Source organism: Quercus lobata, unplaced genomic scaffold, assembly GCF_001633185.2.
Source record: "Quercus lobata isolate SW786 unplaced genomic scaffold, ValleyOak3.0 Primary Assembly Scq3eQI_126, whole genome shotgun sequence".
Classification (NCBI taxonomy): domain Eukaryota; kingdom Viridiplantae; phylum Streptophyta; class Magnoliopsida; order Fagales; family Fagaceae; genus Quercus; species Quercus lobata.
The window spans coordinates 57,412-80,797 of record NW_022154758.1 but is presented as its reverse complement, the minus strand read 5'-3'; the positions used below and the strand labels follow the sequence as shown (position 1 = coordinate 80,797).

At 33.2% G+C, this 23,386-nt stretch overlaps 1 protein-coding gene across 1 annotated transcript; it reads left to right on the top strand.

The window, feature by feature from the left end:
- Window positions 1-17,839: 17,839 nt before the first annotated feature.
- On the top strand, window positions 17,840-18,598 carry LOC115973261. The gene has a single exon (XM_031093514.1). The coding sequence runs from the start codon at window positions 17,840-17,842 to the stop codon at window positions 18,596-18,598; it is 759 nt and encodes a 252-aa protein (XP_030949374.1).
- The last annotated feature ends 4,788 nt before the right edge of the window (window positions 18,599-23,386 follow it).

The window sequence follows — 23,386 nt, the reverse complement described above, 5'->3', positions numbered from 1 at the left end:
TTCCCAATGAAACCAAATAGGAATAGCTACATTTTTAGGCATCCAGATTGCAGAAAATCACATTCCTAGGAATCTAGATGCCAGGAGTAATGTGGATTTTCCCATACCAAACGTCAAGTCTTTGTACTGATTGCTTGAAACCATTTGAGCTAAAGGATATATAGAATGTAAACGAGGTCCACTACATGTCAACAATCTACATCACTTGCAATGTGAGTAACAGCACAGAAGGAAACAAGCAAGTGACAAATAAGGTGAGAGAGACTCTAAGATGTCGAACTGATGGAGATCATAGCATCCACTCACAACTATAAAGCATCCTCTGGTGAACATAATAAAATCTTTTTTAGCTTTCTCATCCACTTTGGAGACTTCCAAATCGGATCTCGACAAATAAAAAAAAAAAAAAAAAAAAAACTTTGGACTTCAAATCAAACTTCAAAAAGATTACAGGAAAACTAAAATTTCTACTAAAAAATAAATGTTTATTAAGCATTATTAGTTCAGAGACGACTTGTTCCTCTATAGTATCAATGTATCATCAACGATTTGAATAATTTAATAACTCTCCCAAAATCTGGGGATTATTGGACACCAACCCTAATCCAAGCATTATATGTTATATCACATAAAACAAAGTAAACGACATGAAGATTATAAAGAAGATGGCAATGCATCATCTGTGAAAGTTCAAATAGTGTATAAAACACCCTTGAACGTTTAGACCCCCAAAAACAAATTAACCAATTCAAGCTTTATGACAAACAACTAGTGTGCGGAAAATGAACATAAGCTATAAACAAAATTGGAAATCAATCTAAGCCAATTATAAATCACATCCACAGCAAAAAATAAAAGGCAAAGATAAATGGAAGGAAGATGCAAACACAAGGATAACACCCGATATGTTATCGAAGAGGAAACCGAAGTCTTCGGCGTAAAACCTCTCCACCACCCTCCAAGCGGTAAGTAATCCGCTAGAAAATGTAGTTGGGATACATGAATAGCAATAGACCCTCCGAGCCTAATCTACCCAGTGTACCTAAGTTCTCCAAGCTTCTTGCTCCAACGAGGTTGCGCCGAACTTATTTCTTTTCTAGCTTCCCGGATTCCGCTACTTGACCATAGCATCAACCAATGTAGATTGGTTCCTTCCTAACTGCTTCCCATAACACCAAACAACCCTCTCACAGTAATGGATATGGTGAGAACAAGTTTTGGTAAAAAACCTCTCAAGGGTTTAACAATGGAGAGGAAGAGAGTTGAGGAATTTGAAGAGTCTCTTATGTAAAGATTGTTGATGAATCAATCTTGTTTTACTCTAGGGTTTCTCTCTCAAAATTCTCTCTGAAAGATCTCATTCTTTCGTGGGTATAAGAGGTATTTATACTAGGGTGAGAATGGAATGTGAAATGTCAGGTTTTTCAAAACAGGGCTGGCTCGCAGCTAGTTGTCCTATTTTGTCCTGTAGTGCTCCAACTAGTATGACACTTCAACTTCTGGCATGCTTGGCACGTGTGCTGCTTCTGGCGACTTGTAGCCGCGAGTCACCCGCGAGATCCAGCCGCAAGACTCTGTTTTCTTGCACACTCTTGAGCATTCAACACTCTATCTCACTCACTACCCTTACAATAAACCCACCTAATAACAAGGTTACTAATTGCTGAAATACAAGCAAATTTGGTACGGAATAAAGCCAACAAGATGGTTGATTAAATTCAACCTTACAATCTATTAGTTGATAGCTTAGTATGACCAATCTTCCTATCATTGAATGTTAAGTTAATTGCCTTTCAAATAAGACCATAATTTTTATATTTAAAAAATAGACAGATAAACCAATAATTTTGAACTATTTTCTTTTCTTAAAGTTAGATGGTTTTTTTTTAGTGAGTTCTAGTTAATTCAACTGGTATAGTTTTTGATAATTAAATAAGAGATATAGGGTTCAATTCTAGCTGCCTACACCAAAAATCGATTGGTGTCTTGGTTTGATGATAAAGAGCTATCATCAAGAGCAGACGCATAAGTTGAAAGTTGAAATTCTCTCAAAACGAAAAAAAAAAATAAATAAATAAAGAAAAGAAAAAGTTAGAGGGTTTCTTCCCCAATTAATTGGAATAACTAGGAGAGCTTAGAGAAAATAAGTGAACTCCAAGTTTGCCCCTAAAGATAAGTACATCAGAGATTGCTCTACCATTAGAGATGAAAGAAGAAAATAAGTATAGATATTGTTAAATATGGGAGGTGAGGTGGGGGATTGAATCCAAATTTCTTACTCTAATACAATATTAAATTAGTAATTCTCCCAAAAGTTTAAGCTTATAGGAGATAGTGAATATATTCATTTAACCTAATAATTATTAATATTATTTCCATGAAAATTCTGCTTGTCTTAGAGATAAAGCAATTAATTTGATTTTAATTTTTTAAGGAAAAAACAGCATTGTACCTTTGATATAGATAAGTGAAATTCAACTACTTTTTTAAAAGAGGGGGAAAGTCAAGGGATGTTCTAAGGGTATTAGTTTAGGAAGTATACTTAATTAAAAAAAATTATGAGAAAAAAAGTATTTAATTTTTTTTATAGCTTTTTATTTTTCACAACAAATCATAGTTAGTAAGTTTTTATTGTTTATAATTTAAATCCACAACTTAAATTACTTTTTTGTCTATCCTTAACAGCCAATAACAATCTACCATTTAAGATTTGTTATGAAAATATTGTGAATATAATATTTCTCTTTTATATTTTTTATAAAAATTATGTCAAAACTTTCTTAAAATGATTTATTACATGATTATAAAAAAAAAAAAAGAAAAAAAAAGCAAAAGTAATATTAATATATCTTTCTATCATAGTATTTCTTATTGAGAATATGCCAACAAAGTTCAAACAAATCTTTGGGTGCGTATAAATCCCCGACATATCCACCGAAGGGAGGGAAACTGTTTTATTTTTTCAAGGGAGTAAGAAATTAGCTTGTCTTCAATGAATTGATGTACAAATTTTATTATTATCTATATATATATATATATATATATATATATAACTGAAGCCTCTGAAGTTCCCACCATTTTCCACATCAGCACATTATTTTTAAAAAAAAAACATAAATGAAAAAAAAAATAAGTGAAGAAAAACCTTTTCTAAAACCTGATAAAAACCTAAAAAAAAAAAAAAAAAAAAAAAAAAAAACGTAAGTGCAAAAAACAGCTCTGCCGTTCCTCTCTTTGCTCTATTTCTCTACCTTCTCCTTCCCCAAAACCCAACACTGAAAATCAATCCTACCAAGAAGCCATCCACACACAGTCAGGTCCGAGATAAAAAGAAGGCATCACCAACTATATGGTTTCACAGTCGGAGAGTTTTTCCGGAAGCGAAGGTGATGATGGGACCGCAATAGAGCTTGAAGAGAAAATCAAATCAGACACCGCCACTGTTGGTAAATAATTTTCTATACCATTAACATATTAGGAATTCATGACCCTATATTATATTTTGATTAGGAATCCATAACCCTAACCAAATTTGGTTAGGAATCCATAACCCTATATTGTATTATAAATAATATTTTTTTAGGGATTATTTGTTACCATGCAACTCAGGGCTAAAAATTTGTATTTTTCATTCCTCTCTTCTGAAATTTTTTTGCTCACTTTACAATTCTAAATTTTTATTACTCTCTTTATAATTCTTCAGTTTTTTTGGATTTAATTTTGTGAATTTTTATTTGGGTTCATGTGGCTACCGCTTAAAAATTTGATTTTAGTGTATAGTTTGGGGATTTAAATTTGAAATTCATAAGGAATTTTAATTTCTAATTCTTTGAGATTGTGTATTTGAAATTATTTTATGATTCATATGTTAGATATTGGGATTGGTATTGATGGTGGGATAGGTTTATATTGTAGAAAACAACATTTAGATAGTTTTGGTAATAGGTGATTGTATTGTGCAATTTTTTTTTTTTTTTTGGCTGCACTATTGTAACAAGATCTAATTTAGGATTTAGGGAACATTCAAAATTCATCAATTGCTCTTATTGGAGTGGTCTATATTGTACATGTGGTTTGTCACTCTTAAAGAGCATGATGAGCTGTGACGTGCTAAAAAGTACTTCTCTTTGTATTGGACACTAAATGTGCAGCCATAACTTTTAATTTTTGCTTGAAAGGTGATCCACAATATTTTACCTATGAATAAGCCCAATCTTTACTGTAGGAAAATAATTCCATCATTCTCAAGTGAAATATGTGGGGATAGTGCAGAATTAGTGACACATGAAATATGGGAGTGCTCAGAAGCGCCAGAGTCTAGAGACCAACCATGATGTTTCCATAGGTATAGTGTTATTAGCAAAATGGGCATGTCATGGAGGTGGAGTTCATGCTAAATATAGCCTGGTTGTTATGGTACAATCGGAACCAAAGCTGGGTGAGTGAAGCTAGACAGCAATGAATTTGGTGCAGACAGCTTCTAATCTTGATATGGAAATTTATGGATGCTTAGAAAACTAATCAGACAAGAGTGGTTGTTGAAGAGTGTAGATAGAGACCTCCTGTAGGTATTAGGTATGTATTACAAGCAAATCAAGATCTAACATTTTAGATGGTTTTTTTAGGATCATCAAGATCTATTATTGCTTAAATTTTATAAATTTTTTCTGCTATTAGATAATGCAATGGGTCTGAATGATTGATAGGATACTTTTAAACCCATATATAATGGCTGCATGATAATGATTTTTAGTTATCAGAGTTCTAAAATTACTAGAAGTTAATTTGTAATATCGACATGTTTAATGTTGGCGATGCTCTTTTATTTGTCAGAATTGAATTGATTTTACTATTTCATGAATAATACTACATTCTTACATGAAAGCATCTATTAGTGGAGAAGGTTTTGAATTGACTACTTAATTCAACTGAATGTACATTGTATATTATGTTTGATAACATTCGTTAGGAAAATATGAGGATTATCTGTTATTCATCCTCTCAATAAATATGTAATCCTTAAAAATCATTGATTTTTGTTATGATAAGCAGAAAAGTAGGAAGTACTACTCTGATCTGGATACATTGTCATTGGCCTCGATTTTTTATTTTGTTGTTGGAAATCAATTTCTTATAAGGAGACATGCATATATTTACTTACTAATTTGATTGTGTTTCAGTATTAATCTCAGAGGGGTTTATGCACTTATGCCCACCGTGTAAGGTTAAATCTATAGTACTTGAACATGTTTCACAAGGATGCAAAATTATTGACATTACATTTGTTTTACAATTGATCACTACTATAATGACTTAAAAATAACTGGGGACAATTTTATAATCTTTAATAAGAAAGTCGAAAACCTTAGCCTCTGTCATAGCATGAGCAAACCTACCTTTCAGATTGGTGAAGAAACATTAGACACACACCTTTCAGTTGCTCGCACATTCCAAAATTTCATATCCTAAAGGAGCCAATTCTTCAGATTTCATATTCAAATTTCACGTGATTGTGAAAGAAGCATCTTTAGAGGGACTTCATGACTACTCTATACTTGCTTTAAACCAATGTAATATTTTTTTCCTTTTCTTTCAATCTATGGTTTTTTTTCTTTATTTTAAATACCACTTAGTATTTGCAAAGTCTCAAAGTCTCAATTATTAATTTATTATTTATAAGTTTGCTATGAGAAGGTTTTGGTGTTCTATTTTGGGGAGTCGGCATTAATAGTATTGTGGTAGTCCTACACTCTTCAGTGTTTGTTATTTTTAGTTATTGTTCATAACATGTGTTCAGTGAAATTTCTTTTAGAAACATATAGGAATTTAGCATGCTATTGTGACTAATGGCTATTAGAATTTTTGATAAAATCACGTTTCTATGCACCAATTCTTTTGGCTTTTCTTCATTGATAAAGTGGGCTACATCTTCCATTACATCTACGTCTTGCTATTTTCCCAAGAACATATATTTGCTAAATGAGCTTCTATTTGTTTCAAAGGAAAAATATTTTATTTTCAACAAAAACAACTGTTTAACAACTTGCTTTGTTGGGTTAAATTGTTGTAATTGGCTGCATATACTTTCATTCATAAGAGGTGCTTAATTCAAGGGCTTTTCACCCCTGAAAGGCTAAGCAGTTTACTTACTATGATTGACAAAAGAACCATAGTGACTAACCATCTTTAATCTTGCTGTTTGTAGCATCACAAATTCACAATGTTAATATTTCTTGAAGGTCATTAAAATGGATATTAGCTAGTGTCATCTCATCATATACATATAATAAATGCAAAAAAGCTGCATTTGTTGGGTTTTCTTTGGTTTTCAATGCAACTGAGCAATTGTAGCAGGTAGTTATGGATAAAGAGGTTGAACATGACCTAGGTGCAACTTAAAGAGTAGCATAATCCTCACATGAGGCTCTTTTTTTGTGTGAATATTGTTACTTTTAATTGAGTTGGTTGTTTGTAGTTCTTTTGGGCACTTTTATATATATTACTGTGAATGATGCTTTGATGAACATTTTCTTTCATTCTTTTTATTTTCTTTTAGGTTTGGGAAGCATTGTAGACTTTGCATTTTATTTTCTTTATTTTCCGCTAAATTCAAGTAATTTCCTATTTGTAGTCAGAAATTTTTAATTGAGGTGTTGGTCTTTCTTTCCTCAAGCAAATGAGTTAGGCTACTTATATTTTGTTCAAATGTAACTTTTGCTTGAAACCACCGATTGACAATTTTTATTCTTAAAAATTTTAACTTGCAGGGGATGGGATAAAGAAGGAGGATGGTTGCGTCAAGACCATCAGGTGGAATACTCTCATGGAATTGAGCAATCATGATAACTCTTGCAGCTACTATTGGCTTGCAAGAAGGAATGGAGGACCTACATTTTTTTATTTTTTATAGTAGTGGTTTATCCTAATAGTTTAGTTTGATTTGCATTTTGCTTGCACCCCATTAAGTTGAAATGTTCCCTCAAACATCACTGTCTTAGCTTTAAGATAAAGATAGACCTAGCATTATTAGTTACTATTACTATATAATTTTTTTTCAATGGCCTGTTGTAGTAATTATGGAAATTGTTAACAGATGAATAAAAGCACTTAGAGTGTGCAACAATTTGATATACAAAATTTGATGTTTAGTAAGCATTTGGTTCCAAGAACACTAAAGCCAAGAGTGTGAAGTAGTTGCATGTTTTTTGGGGTTGTTTGCTTTTCTGGCATTATGTCAATTGGGCAAGAGGTTTTTATGGGATGCTACGCTTCTAAGTATGCATCTAAACAGGTGTTTGGTATAGTAGCAATATGAAGTTGAGACAACTAATAATGAAATTGAAAATTGGGAAATGGTTTGTTGTGCGCTTTAGGTGGAAGTTGAATCTAAATTGGCTCTTCGATGAAAAGTTCATGTAGAATAATTGTTTAAATTATTCTTTATTTTATTATTTTTATTTTTATTTTTATTTTTTGTTGAAAATTTTGATGCAAACTTTGATTGGTGTAAAATGTCATTTTGGTCAATTTTGTGAAAAGTTAATTGGCCATTGAAACAAAAGTGTGTAAATATTAACTGTAAACACATCCAATTAATAAAAACTCCAATCCTCTAATACAACCTTAACTAATAGATAAATGCTATAAATTTGTAAAGTTATTATAAAATGTGATAAAAGTTATGCTTTTATTTAACAAAATCAATGCATTTCTAAACCTCTAAGAACAACTTTTCACAATTAGATTTTACACAAACTCCTTTGTGATCCTAACACATTATGCCATTAAGAAAAAAAGTTTAAGATGTTATATAACTATAGATTTACTATTCAAAATGATGTTATACCCTTTTCTTTTTATAGTTTCAATAAAATGTTAATCTATTGCATCCGTTATACAATGATTGTTTTTTATTATTAGACCTAAACTCTTATTTTAAAAGAATAAAAGAAAGATTAAATTTAATAGAACAAAAAGACGGATTAAATTTATTTTCTAATAGTTTTCCCGTGCATCGCACGGGTTAGCGACTAGTTATTATTATTATTATTATATTTTTTTTTTTGTCTTTCATATACTTTTAAAAAATACGTTCTATTGGTCTACCCAAACTTGAATGCTACTATAGAGTACTTGACTTGGTTAATCCAATAAATTCAAACCACAAAATGACAAGTTGAACCTTCTAATTATCCTTTTCGATCATTGTGGTTGTTTTTTTTTTTTTTTTTTTTTTTTTTTGAGAAACGATCATTGTGGTTTGAGTTGGAAGAATCAGCACACAAAGTTTATTTCGGTGCAACATTACTTATTCTATATTAAAAAAATTGTATTACATCATATTATTATATATAATAAAAGTTGGGCTTAGACGCCGTGGTTGCGCCAAGTGGCAGCACCAAATTGCAGAAATTTTCTTAAATTTTTAGATTTTAAGAATAGATATATACATATTTTTTAGATAAATATGACAAATCAAGTAATAAAAGAAAGTACTATTTGATTTACAACTCTAATAGTTATGTCTATCTAAAATGTTATCAACAAACCCTAAAATCAAAAAATAGATATATATTTTTTTTGTCCTTATCTTTTTCTCCTATAATTTCTAAGATGATAAAAATTTTAACTTTTATGAATTATCAATAATTTTTACTCTCCTTTGTGTCTCCAAGTTTATCAACAACTTTAGATTAGATCATAAAGAATTATTTGATGGAGGCTTATCAATCTGAAATGCTAAAATCATATTTATCTCCAAGAACAATTCAATGAAGGCTAATCAATCTGAAATGTTAAAATCATAAATATCTCCAAATATATCTAGAACTCTTCTATTGCTAGAATTATTCTGAAACTAGAAAACCAAGTTGTCTGTTTCTATTTAGAAAACGAACGGAGGCTTTTGCACTAGAAGTAGAAATCTATTTCGCCCAAGAGGAGCAAGGAGCACATTGCTTTTCAAGCGGTCAAACCAACGAATCAATTGGGCCTCTTGGACACATGATACAGAACATCTTTCATGGCTTGCCATGGTTTCAATCTTAGAAAACAATTAGGTGGCACATGAACTTGCTTAGCTTCAGTCATCTATTATATGTATTGTTGCAGTTTTTTCAAAGCCTTTTGTACTCTGCCTAATCTTTTGAAGTTTGTGCATATATTGTTGATTTTTTTTCCCTTGGTCACTTCTTTTATACTCTTTATATGGATCCCATGCAAGCATGCATAAAATTAAAGTTTAATTTTGTGGTTAGAAGCTTTAGATTTATTTTCTTTATGTGGTGCTCATTACAAGGAAATTTTTTTTTTTTTAAATTCCAGCTATTAAATCAATTCTAAAAGTTTACCCTAATGCTTTGACAATGTTTTAGATAGACACTAATTTTAATTGTTATTATCAACTTTTTTATATATGCACTGTGAGGTCCTAGAAAACATATCACAGATGGGGCACATCAGTGAAGATGCAAAGATGGTTGTAACAAGTTTGATAGATTGGAGTTTTCAGCACACATTCTTGCACAGTATTCACAACACTTGGATTGTTTTAGAGCTTAATTAAAAGATATAATAGATTGTATTGCCCATATTGTTAACTAGGAAGCTACTGCATTTGTTTTAACGGTCTACTATTCTCTTTGTAGTTTAAGTTTTATTCTCTATTGTTTAGCATATTGTATCTCTTCGTAGTTAAAGCTTTATCATCCCTTTGAAAAAACTTATTTAGGTGAACTAGATAGCAAATATCATAATAAGTAGGGTTTTTTTTTAATTTTTTTTATATATATTTTTTATTTTGGTGCTACTTATTTTGTTTTGTTAATAATTACACAGAGAGGTTGAGATCAAATAATAGAGATTATTGTTCACAGGCCAAAAATGACCTACTATTGAAAGGTATAACTTCTCAATTCTCATCATATCTCAATGCTATATTTTCAATTGTGGATGAAAACTTATTACCAATGTCTTAACTCTTAGTTTTTCTCAACCAAAAAAAAAAAAAACTTGAAGTTTATATCTATATATATATACACATCCTCTTTGTTTATTATAATTTTTTGGTAGGGGGAAAATCACTCAAGTTTTGGTGTCTTCTCCCATGCTTTCAAGGACAAAAATTAAATTTTCATGTAAGTCTCTCTACTTCAAATTCTTAAATGTTTATTAATTTAAATTGTTCTTAATTATTGAATTAATGTTTCCACTTAAATATGCTTTCAATCATTTTTTGGATAGTTTTTAATTACTAAATTTAAGGTTTTTCCATTTAAATATTACTCGAGCCTTAAATTTTAGGTATCTCCTTTCATATTAGTTGCAAGCTATCTACCATCTTCCATTCAATTATTTTTTATATATATATATATATATATATATGCCTTTTATAATACATTAGTCTTACACAATATTCATTCATTATATAACTTAAAAGTAAAATAATCATTTATTTTTATTATCTATTTTATAGTTTACATATGAATTTTGATTAAACCGTTTAGATTTTAAGAATAGATATATACATAGTTTTTGGATAAATATGACAAATTAAGTAATGAAAGAAAATAATATTTCATTTACAACTATAACAGTTGTGTCTATCTAAAAGAATTACCTAAGGATAGAATTTAAACCAAAAAAGAGAGGAAAACAAAAAAGTACTAATATAATAATCTCATGTAATGAATCGTGATTATGCTAATGGCTAAGTGCTTATCTTTGATTTGCTACAATCTTCTTCATCACTCTAATTTATTCTTATCATTAAATAAAATTATATTAACATTATTCTTTATTTGTTAGGATATATTTCTTAAATTAAGGAATAATATTTAACATACAGAAATTTAATTTAGATAATATTTATCATCTAATTAACATTATTTTATTTAATTATCAGAATATCAAGCTACAAAACTTGATTATTAAGGGATAAGCACAATCCAAATTCTTCAAGAGGTGACTAATATAAATCTATCTCAAGAAACAATATATATCTCCAATAATTTGATAATCTCTATCTATCCAAAAAAAACTGTATATATCTCTATTAATTTGATAATTTCTACGTTGATGACATTAATATATATATATATATATATATTTAAATTCCTTATAGTTGTCAACCACGTTCTCTTTCTCTCTCTTTTTAATTTTTTTTTAAAATTTTTTATATGTTACTTTATGTTGAATCAACCTTTTTTTTTTCTTTTTTTCTTTTTTTTTCATTCTATTCATATGACCTTTTTTTAATTCCAATTTTTATGGGATAAAAAAAAAAACATTGATTAGATATCTTTAATTTCAATAAGATTTAAATGAATTATATTTCAAATGGAACTCTACCAATATATATAACCCTATATATCTTTTTTGGAGTGAAGCTTATTTCAATATGTGAATGTCTAAATCTCATGACAATGCAAGTATGCATTCTTTCTTCTTTTATTATTATTATTTTCATTTTGTTTATTTTCTTTAGTGTTATTATTGGTTTTTTTTTTCTTCATGTGATTTTAATTAATGAATTCAAAACATTGTCAAGTTTCTAAAGGTTCCTTCTTTGTTTTTGTAATTTGTTTTTATTAAATTGATTAGGTTTTGTGTATCGATTGCCTTTTGTTTAAACTAATTTTCTTAGCTTTGATCTAATTTATATGCTTAGGGTTAGGGTCTAAGAATTAATGATTAAATATGGTTAGAATTAATAGATTAATTTTAACAATTTTCTTATTTGATTTTTATGTTACATCAAATTATCAAGATGTTCTACACGTATATTCTTGAATTATCAACTTTAATTTTAATTTATAATATTATCAAGATTATATTAATTTTAGATTTATCAATTGTTTAGTAAGTTTTTTAAAAATAATTATCAATTTAAAATTCAATTTGGAATTATCAATTTAATTTAGTTTTAGGAAGAAATCTTACCCCTTATTTTAGTGAGATAATTACTTACATTTGATAATTTTTTCTTTTATCTTTATTGAATCTATTAAAATATGTAATTATTTATACATTTATTTTATAAGCTTTTTCATAAAACCATGCAACGCACGGGCCTATAACTAGTATTATATATATTGATGTTTATAAAGCTACACATTCTTGGCTTGGCAGAATTCCAAACGACGGGCAACACAACATGTGAATTATGCCCAGTGCGACACCCAAAAAAAAAAAAAAAAAAAGAACAATGTATCTTTTGACTAGAAAAAGTAAACTTATATGCCTTTTCTTTTGTAGGAAAAGAAGTCCACTAAACTAAAACAAGTATATTTATACTATGACTCTAAAAAAAAAAAAAGGGTATATTTATACTATATTGTCGAAGAAAGAAAAGTATTTGTTTGATTATTTTGTTAGAACGGTTCCCTCTTTCTACATAGGAGGTAACTTTGTTGAAAATATCATATTAATTTGTTTTCCTTTTATTATCTTAAAATAGTTTTTAAACAAGCTTGGGTTCTTTTTCATTTCTTTTCTTTTTTCTCTATCTCACTTCATTTTTTGCTTTCTATATTATTTAAACAAGATCGAATTCAAGTTACGTCTGATATAACTTTAAAGAATATTACACCACTTAATATATTTTTAATTAGATGCAACTTTTAACGAATTCATCGTTGGATTACATTATCTTCATGATGGCAAAAGTTCAAGGTGATCAAATTAAAGATTAATAGTCATGTCATCAATTAATCAATTTTTTAAATTTGAGTTTTTGTAGCTTAAAATAATACATAAAATAAACTCAAAAAAAAATAATACATAAAAGATGAGTTTATGGATCAAATAATAAATAATATCCAATTAGCATGAAAATTGGCATGCATGTTAATTAAGAACATATACAACATGTAATCTAACTGTGAGATTTTCAAAATATGTATTTAATAATAAGTTATTGGATGGTGTGATATTACATAAAAGATGAGTTTATGGATTGAATGGTAATTAAATAATATCCAATTGGCATGAAAACTGACATACATGTTAATTAAGAATGTATAGAACGGGAAATTATTGTGTACTCCCGAAATACTATAAATGTGTACTCCCTCCTCTCACATGAATGGTGGGTTCCACTAATTAAATTTATGATGAGACCCACCATTCATGTGAGAGGAGGGAGTATGCATTTATAGTACTTCGGGAGTACATAATAATTTTCCGTATAGAACATGTAATTCAACTATGAGGTTTTCAAAATATTAATTTAATAATAAGTTATTGGGTGATGTGATACTACTTAAAATTATCTACATATACACTTTATTAATGGAATTAAAAAAAAATGGAGGGAAATAAATGAAATTCATCAAACATACTTAATGGTCAATATATATTGGCGTTAGAAACAATTACTCCTAGACACCAAATTCTGCCTCTTCATTTACAGCTATGTTGAAATTTTTAATAGTCAAATAGGAATTAATAAATTTTTCCTCTCTTACACGGCGACTTGGATTCATTTACAACTCACGTTTTTGTTCACCCAAAAAAAAAAAAAAAAAAAAAAAAAAAAAAAAAACCCACTTTTTGATTTCTACTTCAACTAAAAGTTTATTATCAATATTTTAAGAACATAACTAATTAGTAAATTAATTTTGTACATTTAGACTTTAAAAATTTTAAATTCTATTCAAACTAAAAGTCTATTATAAAAAAAAAAAATTTAAACTTAAATATTTCAATAAATTTAAATTCTATTGTAAAAAATTATAAACTTAAATCTCAAACAACAACCCTCGTTTTCTTTATCCAAAAAAAAAAAAAAAAAGTCAACTTTTTTACTTCTGCTCCAACTAAAAGTCTATTATTAACATTTTAAGAATAACTAATTTGTAAATTACTTTTATATTATTTGTTATGATATATTTCCTCAAATTAAGAGAAAATATTTATCAACTGTTTAATTTAGGTAAAATTTTATCATTTAAATTTCAACAAATTCAAATTCTATTCAAACTAAAAGTCTATTATAAAAAAATTATAAACTTAAATCACATACAACAAACCAAGTTTTCTTTCTCAAAAAATAAAATAAAATAAAATAAAACCCACACTTTTTTACTTCTACTCCAACTAAAAGTCTATTATCAATTATTTCAAGAACAACTAATTAGTAAATTAATTTTATTCATTTAAACTTCAACAAGTTTAAATTTTATTCAAAATAAAAAGCCAATTATAAAAAATTCTAAACTTAAATCCCCGACAACAATCCATGTTTTCTTTCTAAATAAAAAAATAAAAAAACCCTAACTTTTTGACTTCTACTCAAACTAAAAGTCTATTATCAAAATGTTAAGAACAACTAATTAGTAAATTATTTTTATATTATTTTTTATGATATATTTCCTTAAATTAAGGTATAACATTTAACAACTATTTAATTTAAGTAAAGGCAAAAATTTAAAATCCACACTTTAAGTTTCACTTGAATTCATTTCAGTTCTCTAATTTTACTTTTGTTCAATTGAGTTCTCTATGTTTCAAATTTTTTTCAATTAAGGCTTCCCATCCACTTCCATTAACTACTTGCCGTTAAGTGTCTAATTTTGAAATTTCAAAGACCAAAAATAAAAAAAAAAGTTATTTAAAATTTTTTTTTAAAAGAAGATGAAGAACAAATCTAGTTGATCTTCCTTAGCCCCACTTCAAACCCAAACTCTATTCATCAACTCCCCCACTGCCCCCCACAAACCTCTTATGGCATGAATCCAAAGAATCTACTTTACTCAACATCTGCAACTTTCAATCAATGATTTCCCAATGGCAAAAATATTCAATTACTTAGGCTTTCAATGAAAGCACATTTTAAATTCACATAGATCCTATAGCCTTGGTAGTATCCTTAAAAAGGTCAATAAGAGGCAATTCCTCCATAAGAGAAATAATAGAATCTTACATTCGTTGACTGACAACTAGAACAACAAGCATATTCCAATGACCGAAACCTCAAAATAAGAAAAATACATACAACAACATACTAATCTTAAATATGTTCACTGGTCAAAACTTCCACACACACACACACAAACCATCAAATTGATCAAATTCCAGTTGCAAAATTCAAAAGAAAAGAGAGGGAGGGAGGGAGGGAGGCTTAGGAGTATGAGGAATTCAAAGTGTTGGTCGCCAACTCCTTGGTCTAGTTTGTGGGGCAGTGAGGGGGTTAAGGACTAAGGTTTTAGTATAAAGTGGGTTGAGGAAGAGGAGGAGATAGAAGAGAATGGTGGTGAAGGTAAAGACGAATGACATTTCTTGGTTTAAGTTACCAATAGTGTTTCTTCATTACGCAAATTTGTGAAACCATATATGTTTTTATTTTAGATTTGAAAAAATGGAAAAAAAAAAAAAAAAATTAGACACTTTAACGGCAAGAACTTAACAGAATTGGACAAAATCCTTAGTTGAACATATTTGAAATTTAAATAACTCAATTGAACGAAAGTAAAGTTAAAAGACTAAAATGAATTCATGTGAAACTTAAAGGATGGGTTTTACAATTTTGCCTTAAAAATAAAACTAAAAGTCTATCATAAAATATTTTTAAACTTAAATCTCACACAACTAATGTTTTTTTTTTTTTTTTCCCCGGCAAGTTGCATCTTATTAAATTAATATCTTATTAGGATATTAGGCTACAAGACTCTTGACTAAGGAATAAAATTTAACAATAATTTAATTTAGATAAAATTTTATCATCTAAGTTTTAGAAATTTAAATTCTACTCCAATGAATAGTTAATTATCAAAATTTTCATATATATATATAGAGAGAGAGAGAGAGAGAGCCATGAATTTTCAATATAATTTCTCTTAACCAATAAAATCATCTCTATAATTAAATCGCACACAATACACCTCACGTTGTTGTATTTTTCTTTTTTTTTTTCAAGATGCAATTTATGCTTATATTTTAATTTAATAAATTCATCTTACTTCTTGTTTTTTGCTTCTGAATTTGTGTGCATGATAAGAAGCAAAACAATGGACACCCATTTAAGTTCTTGGTTCTCTTATGTAAGTTTTTTGTTTTTTGTTTTTTTTTTTTTTTTTTTTTATATATTCTCAAATTTTGAACTCTTTTGTGTATGTTTTGATTTTGGGCTTTGGTTATTGTTTTTAATTTGTGAGTGTGCTGATTTTTTTAATTATACTATAACTAGGAAAAAATCGATATTGAGGAACTTTTTATTATTATTATTCTTTGTGTTTATTAGGGCATAAATTAAATATAATTCAAATAAGAATTATCAAACTCATATCGCATCTCATATTAAGAAATTGACACAAAGCTCAAAGATAATTTAAAAATAGATAAACAATTATAAAATCTAAAATCTAAACTCTATATTTATATTTTCAGTGCTTAATGAACCAAGCTTGAACCACTTCAAGCTTATTACATTCACGATCAAATTTACAAAGGACAACATGCTTTCTTTGACTAATAGCACAGAGATAATATATATATATATATATATATATATAACTTCATATTTTATCAGGAATTGTTGCTATTGAAATATAATTGACAATCATGATTAATGCAATTTTTTTTTTCAATTTTCAATAAGTAAAAATGATTGTTAGATAAAACTTGTATAAGCTTAAGCAACTTATTTGATTTTATAAATAAATTTAAACTTAGGGTTTGAAGGATACATTTTTAGTTCCAATTTTCAACCTCTCTTGTAAAAAAAAAAAAAAAAAAAAAAAAGTTACAACCTCTCTTGAGTCTTGTGATGTATGAAACTTCGAGTTTGATTCTTTCTTGTGCCACCCCCTATTCATTAATGTCTACAACTTGTAGAAAAGAAGAAAGAAAGGAAAAGAAATAAGTGAAGGAAGATGTTACTAATTACTAATGAAGAGGGTAAAAATATAGCCTGACGGACCTCCATTAAATGGGCCTGATGGATCCATGTCCATGGGCCGATAGAGGGCAGGCCCAATGTGTGCAAACGTCTGTTATGAATAGATACAGCAAAAACCCTAGATGGGAAGTACTTGCGACACACATTTAATCACCATAGAATCCCAAGGTAAATGGAATTCTAGCACAAAGGGGATTCCGGAAGATACGCGCATTAATGAAGATCTTCTCTACAAGGAAATGTTTTGTCCATCATGTTTGGGACTATTCAAGAGGATTCCTATAAGGAAAAGACTTCTACACCAAGAAGGAGAGGTCAACCTTCTACTACTATAAAAGCTCCAATACCTTCACAAATTAAGGTACGCATAATTTACCATTCTCTAGCACTCTAGAGTTGTGAAAATAATTCTAACTTGACCTTTGGAGGGTATTCGGCTGACACCACACTGGTGCTCTCTGTTAGGTCCTCTTTCTTTTCTGTGCAGATATCGTTACGAGCGTGCGAGGATCGTATAGCTCACTGCTGATATTTACGGCATCATTAGTTGGCGCTGTCTGTGGGAATTAGTCATAACTGCAACTTGTAGGCCATACAAATGCTACCCAAACAAAGGGCTGCATGGTACTTACACGCTCAATGGCAACCACCAACAACATTCAGGAAGACGAGCCACAACCTACTGCCCTGGAGAGACAGGTCCAAACCCTTACAGCGGCAGTGGAGCGCCTCATCAGAAAAAACCAGACCCTAGAGGAACAACTGCGGCAGAAGAACGCAGTGATGGGAAACCAAGAAGAAGATCAAGAAGGTGCTAGTGCTGATCGCAAGAACCAGGAGAGACCGAAGGGTAGTAACGTCCCAAGCAAACCGGAACAACAAAACATAAGCCTCCCAACCCTCATGGATATGGCTCCACCTATTGTTGTGGAGATGTAGGCAATGGAGCAGATGGAAGTTATGATGAACACCCTCAAGGGACGAGTATCCAGCGATCTTGATGACCTAGTCAACCGAACTAACTCACCGTTCACTGCCACCATCAATTGCTTCCCACTGCCGCATAAATTCTGCATGTCACAGATAAACAGTTACGACGAAGTCAAAGACCCTCTAGATCACCTGGAGCCCTTCAAGTCCTTGATGCATCTTCAAAGAGTTGTAGACGAAATCATGTGTAGGGTCTTCCCTACAATGCTGAAGGGTGCTGCGAGAATTTGGTTCAGTGGGTTAATGCCTAGCTCTATCAGTACTTTCAAGGAGCTGAGTGCCCAGTTCACTTTGCACTTCATTGGAGGGCACAGATACAAGAAGTCTACTGCATGTCTGATGACCATTAAGCGGCGAGAGGACGAGACGTTGAGGTCCTACATAACCTATTTCAACAAGGAGGCCCTTTCAATTGACAAGGCGGATGACAAGATACTCGTGGTGGCATTCACTAATGGGTTACAAAAGGGTAAGTTCCTGTTTTCTCTATACAAGAACAATCCAATGACCATGTCGGATGTGCTTTACAGGGCCACCAAATATATGAACGCGGAAGACGCACTACTGGCCCGTGAGGATAAGCCTAGAAAAAGGCAAAGGCAGGAGGACACAAGGCAGGATAGGGGGCACAAGGTGGCTAGGACTAGAGAACGACAGGTGATAGACACTCCAAACCCCCGACTGGGAGGTTCACAAGCTTCATCCCATTAATTGCCCCAATAGATCAGGTCTTAATGCAGATCAAAGACGAAGGGGCCCTGTCGTTCCTTAGCAAGTTGAAGGGAGATCCCAGCAAGAGGCCAAGGGACAAGTATTGCCGCTTCCATCGAGACCACGGGCACAACACAGCTGACTGCTACGATCTAAAACAGTAGATAAATGTCCTTATAAGACAGGGGAAGCTATAGAGGTTCGTTAGCAAGGAAAGAATGGATCCACCCCAAGAGTAGGCCCTATGACGGGAGAATGAGCATCCAAGGCCGCCCATTGGAGACATAAGGATGATCGTAGGGGGCACGACAACTTCTGGGTCGTCCAAAAAAGCTTGGAAGACCTACCTGAGAATGGTCCAGAACATCCAGCTTATAGGCACTATACCCAAGATGGCACGAATCGACAACCCCGTCATCGGATTTTTAGAAGAAGATGCTCGAAGGTTGCACCACCCATATGACGACGCGCTTGTTGTTAGCCTAAGGGTAGGAGACTACAACATGCATCGGGTTCTGGTTAACAACGGCAGTTCGGCAGACATCCTGTATTACCCGGCTTTTCTGTAGATGAGGATTGATAAAGAACAATTGGTCCCGGTTAATGCCCTTCTAGTTGGTTTCAGAGGGATGAGAGTGTTCCCCATCAGTGCCGTCACGTTGTTAGTAACGGTGGGTGATTACCCCCAGTAGAGCACTAAAGAAGTAACATTCCTGGTGGTCGACTGCTCGTCCGCTTACAATGCCATTCTTGGACAACCCACCCTCAACTCATAGAAGGCTGTAACTTCAACCTACCATTTAATGATCAAATTCCCAACGGATTATGGAGTAGGAGAACTGCGTAGAAATCAGGTGGCAGCGCGAGAATGCTATATTGCTATGCTAGAGATGGATGATCATCAGCAAACAATATACATAGGAGAACAACAGACAGTAGCGGAACCAGTTGAAGAATTAGAAGAAGTGATCCCTGATGACTCAAGGCCAGAACAGACGACTAGAGTGGGTACACTGGCAAGCTGGCCGGTACGCCAAGAGCTCACGGCATTCCTAAGAGACAATCAGGACGTGTTCGCCTAGGGTCACGAGGACATGCTAGGAATCGACCCCTCAATCATGGTTCACAAGCTAAATGTATCACCCTCATTTTCCCCAATTCGGCAGAAGAAACGAGTATTCGCTCAGGAGCGGGACAAAGCCATTGCCGAGGAAGTATGAAAGTTTCTTGTGGCAGATTTCATCCGAGAAGTGTACTACCCCGATTGGTTGGCAAACGTCGTCATGGTTAAAAAGGCCAATGGAAAATGGAGGATGTGCGTAGACTTCACGGACCTTAATAAGGCCTGCCCCAAAGACAGCTATCCACTCCCTCAGATAGATATTTTGGTAGACTCAACCGCAAGACACTAGCTTTTGAGCTTCATGGATGATTTCTCGGGCTATAACCAGATTAGAATGGAAGAAACCGATCAAGAGAAGACCTCTTTTATCACCAGCCAGTGACTGTTTTGCTATAAGGTGTGCCATTCAGACTCAAAAATGCTGGAGCAACACACCAAAGATTAATGAACAAGATGTTCGCGCACCAGATTGGGAGGAACGTACAAGTTTATGTTCATGACATGCTAGTGAAGAGCCTACATGAAGATGATCACCTAAGCGACCTCCGTGAGACCTTTGACACCCTCCGGTCATATAACATGAAGCTGAATCTAGGCAAGTGCACGTTCGGAGTGACGGCGGGGAAATTCTTAGGCTTCATGGTATCCTAAAGAGGTATAGAGGTTAACCTGGAGAAGATGCAGGCCATAATAGAGTTAGAACCGCTGAGGACGATCAAGGAGGTGCAAAGTTTGAATGCCAAAATCGCAGCGCTGAACAGGTTCGTCTCGAAAGCGACGGACAAATGTCTACCTTTTTTTCGCACTCTGAGAAAATTGTTTGAGTGGACGGACGAATGCCAAATGGCATTTGACAACTTAAAGGCATATCTTTCATCTCCCCCATTGCTCAGTCCATCCAAGCCAGGAGAAGAGCTTTACCTATACTTAGTTGTTTCACAAGTCGCTGTTAGCGCAGCTTTGGTGAGAAAGGAAGACGGATCTCAGAAACCAGTCTACTTTGCAAGCCGAGCGCTTCGAGAAGTAGAAGAGAGGTACGCTCAGGTGGAGAAGTTGGCCTTCGCGTTGATAAACGCAGTGCAAAAACTCAAACCGTACTTCCAAGAACATACCATTGTTGTCTTGACAGACAAGCTCTTGAGAAGAGCCATGAGTAGCCCCGAGGCTGCACGACAATTGGCTTTGTGGACAGTGGAGCTTAGCAAGTTTGACAGACAGTACCGTCCGCAAACAGCTATAAAAGGGCAAGTAGTGGCTGACTTCATCGCCGAATTCACCCTCGGAGACGGCCAGGGGGCAAAGGAGACGCGACAATGGAATATTTATATGGATGGATCTTCAAATAGACAAGCAGGAGGCGCCGGCGTGGTGATCCAAACCCCGGAGGGGGATAAGATCGAGTGCATGATCCGACTGGATTTCCCCACAACCAACAACGAGGCAGAATATGAAGCGTTGGTGGCAGGGCTAGACCTCGCAAAGGCTGTAGGTGCTGAAAACGTGGTCGTACATTGTGACTCATAGGTAGTAACAAGTTAGATTAATGGTGGCTACGAGTGTAAGAATGAAAGAATTAAGAGGTATCTATAAGAAGTGAAGAATCGAATCGACAGCCTCGAAGTCAGATTTGTTCAAATCCTGAAGGGGGAAAACGAATGTGCCAACCAACTAGCAAAAGCAGCCTCGGCAAAACTTATGCTTGTCCCCAAACAGGTATTGTCATTTGTCCAAGTCTCCTCGCTTATTGATGACGGAACAAATGTGCAGGAAGTAAATTCTGAAAGCAATTGGACTACACCATTGATATCATACCTGAAGACTGGCGTTTTACCAGACGGAAATGACATTACTAGAAAGTTAAAAGTTCAAGCATCACGATTTGTGCTGATAAAAGATGTTTTATACAAAAGAGGGTTCTCTCAACTGTACCATAGGTGTTTATGCCACGAGGAAGTAGATTACGTAATGAGAGAAGTCCACAAGGGTATTTGCGAAAACCACTTGGGGGCATGGTTATTGGTGCACAAGTTGATCCAAGCAGGATACTATTGGCCTACAATGTTGTAAGACGCACAGGCTTATGTCAAGGCCTGCGACAAGTGTCAAAGGTTCAGTAATCTCATTAGGCAACCATCCGAAGAACTGACCCCTATGATGGCCCCTTGCCCCTTTGCTCAATGGGGACTAGATATCATGGGCCCCTTCCCAACAGCAGTTAGGCAGCTAAAGTTTCTGGTGGTCGATATCGACTACTTCACTAAGTGGGTGAAAGCAAAAGCCCTAGCCACTATCACGGAGAAGAACATTAGAAGTTTTGTTTGGAGGAATATCATGTGCAGGTACGGGATACCCAGAGTGGTTGTCTCCGACAACGGAAAGCAATTCGACAACAGTGCATTTAGGGACTTCTGTTCGGAGCTAGGTATCAAGAATCACTACTCATCACGCGCACACCCACAGGCCAATGGACAAGTTGAAGTCATGAACTGATCCTTGCTCAAGATTATTAAGACCCGGCTTGAGGGGGCAAAGGGTATCTGGCCGGACGAGCTACCAAGCGTTCTATGGGCATATCGAAATACAGCAAGAACACCCATTGGAGAAACGTCATTCAGACTAGCATACGGAAGTGAAGCTGTCATTGCAGCAGAGGTAGGGCTCATAAGTTATTGAGTAGAGAACTACAACGGGGATAAGAATGAAGAGGCCATGCGCCTTTAGCTCGACCTAGTAGACGAAGTACGAGCGACAGCGGAGCAAAGGATGGCGCAGTATCAGAATCTCATGGAGAAACACTACAACTCCATTGTCAGGCATCGGGATTTTCAGGTTGGAGATCTTGTACTACAGAAGGTAATGGGCACTATTAGAGATCCTTCGCAAAGAAAGCTCAACCCCAACTGGGAAGGACCCTACAAAATCGCATCATGGCAAAAGAAGGGCACCTACTATCTCGAGCCGCTGGACGGGCGAAGGCTTCAGCACCCATGGACCATGGAGCACCTATGGAAATACTACCAGTAGAGATGAAGAACAATGACGTTTTTTTTTTTTTTTTTTCTTCAGTTTATTTAGTTTTTACTACAATTACCAGTTTTACTTAAACAATTTTTGCTACAATACTTTAAGTTTCTTTTTAAGCCCAAGGGGGCAGGTACTTTTCTACAAACACTTTTTTTTAAAAAGTAGAAGAATATTCAGAAACATCTATGTCTTTTCTGCCTCAATTCTCATAAAGTCCATAGAGTGAACGGATCATCACAGGAGGATGAAAATTCCAAGTCCACAAAAGTGGACGGGTATAAACAAAGTCCAGATAATGGACGGATCATCCTAGGAGGATGAAAATTCCTTGTCCACATAAGTGGATGGGTAAAAACAAAGTCCGGATAATGGACGGATCATCCCAGGAGGATGAAAATTCAATGTCCACAAAAGTGGACGGGTATAAACAAAGTCCGGATACCAAACAGATCATCCTAGGAGGATGAAAATTCCAAGTCCACAAAAGTGGACGGATATAGACAAAGTCCGAATACCGGACGGATCATCCTAGGAGGATGAATATTTTAAGTCCATAAAAGTGGACGGGTAAAAAAATAAGTCCAGAGACTGGACGGATCATCCCTGGAGGATGAAAATTCCAAGTCCACAAAAGTGGATAG

Coding starts and splice junctions, on each gene's coding strand:
- LOC115973261 (XM_031093514.1), top strand. CDS start 17,840: ATGGAGCAGATGGAAGTTATGATGAACACCCTCAAGGGACGAGTATCC.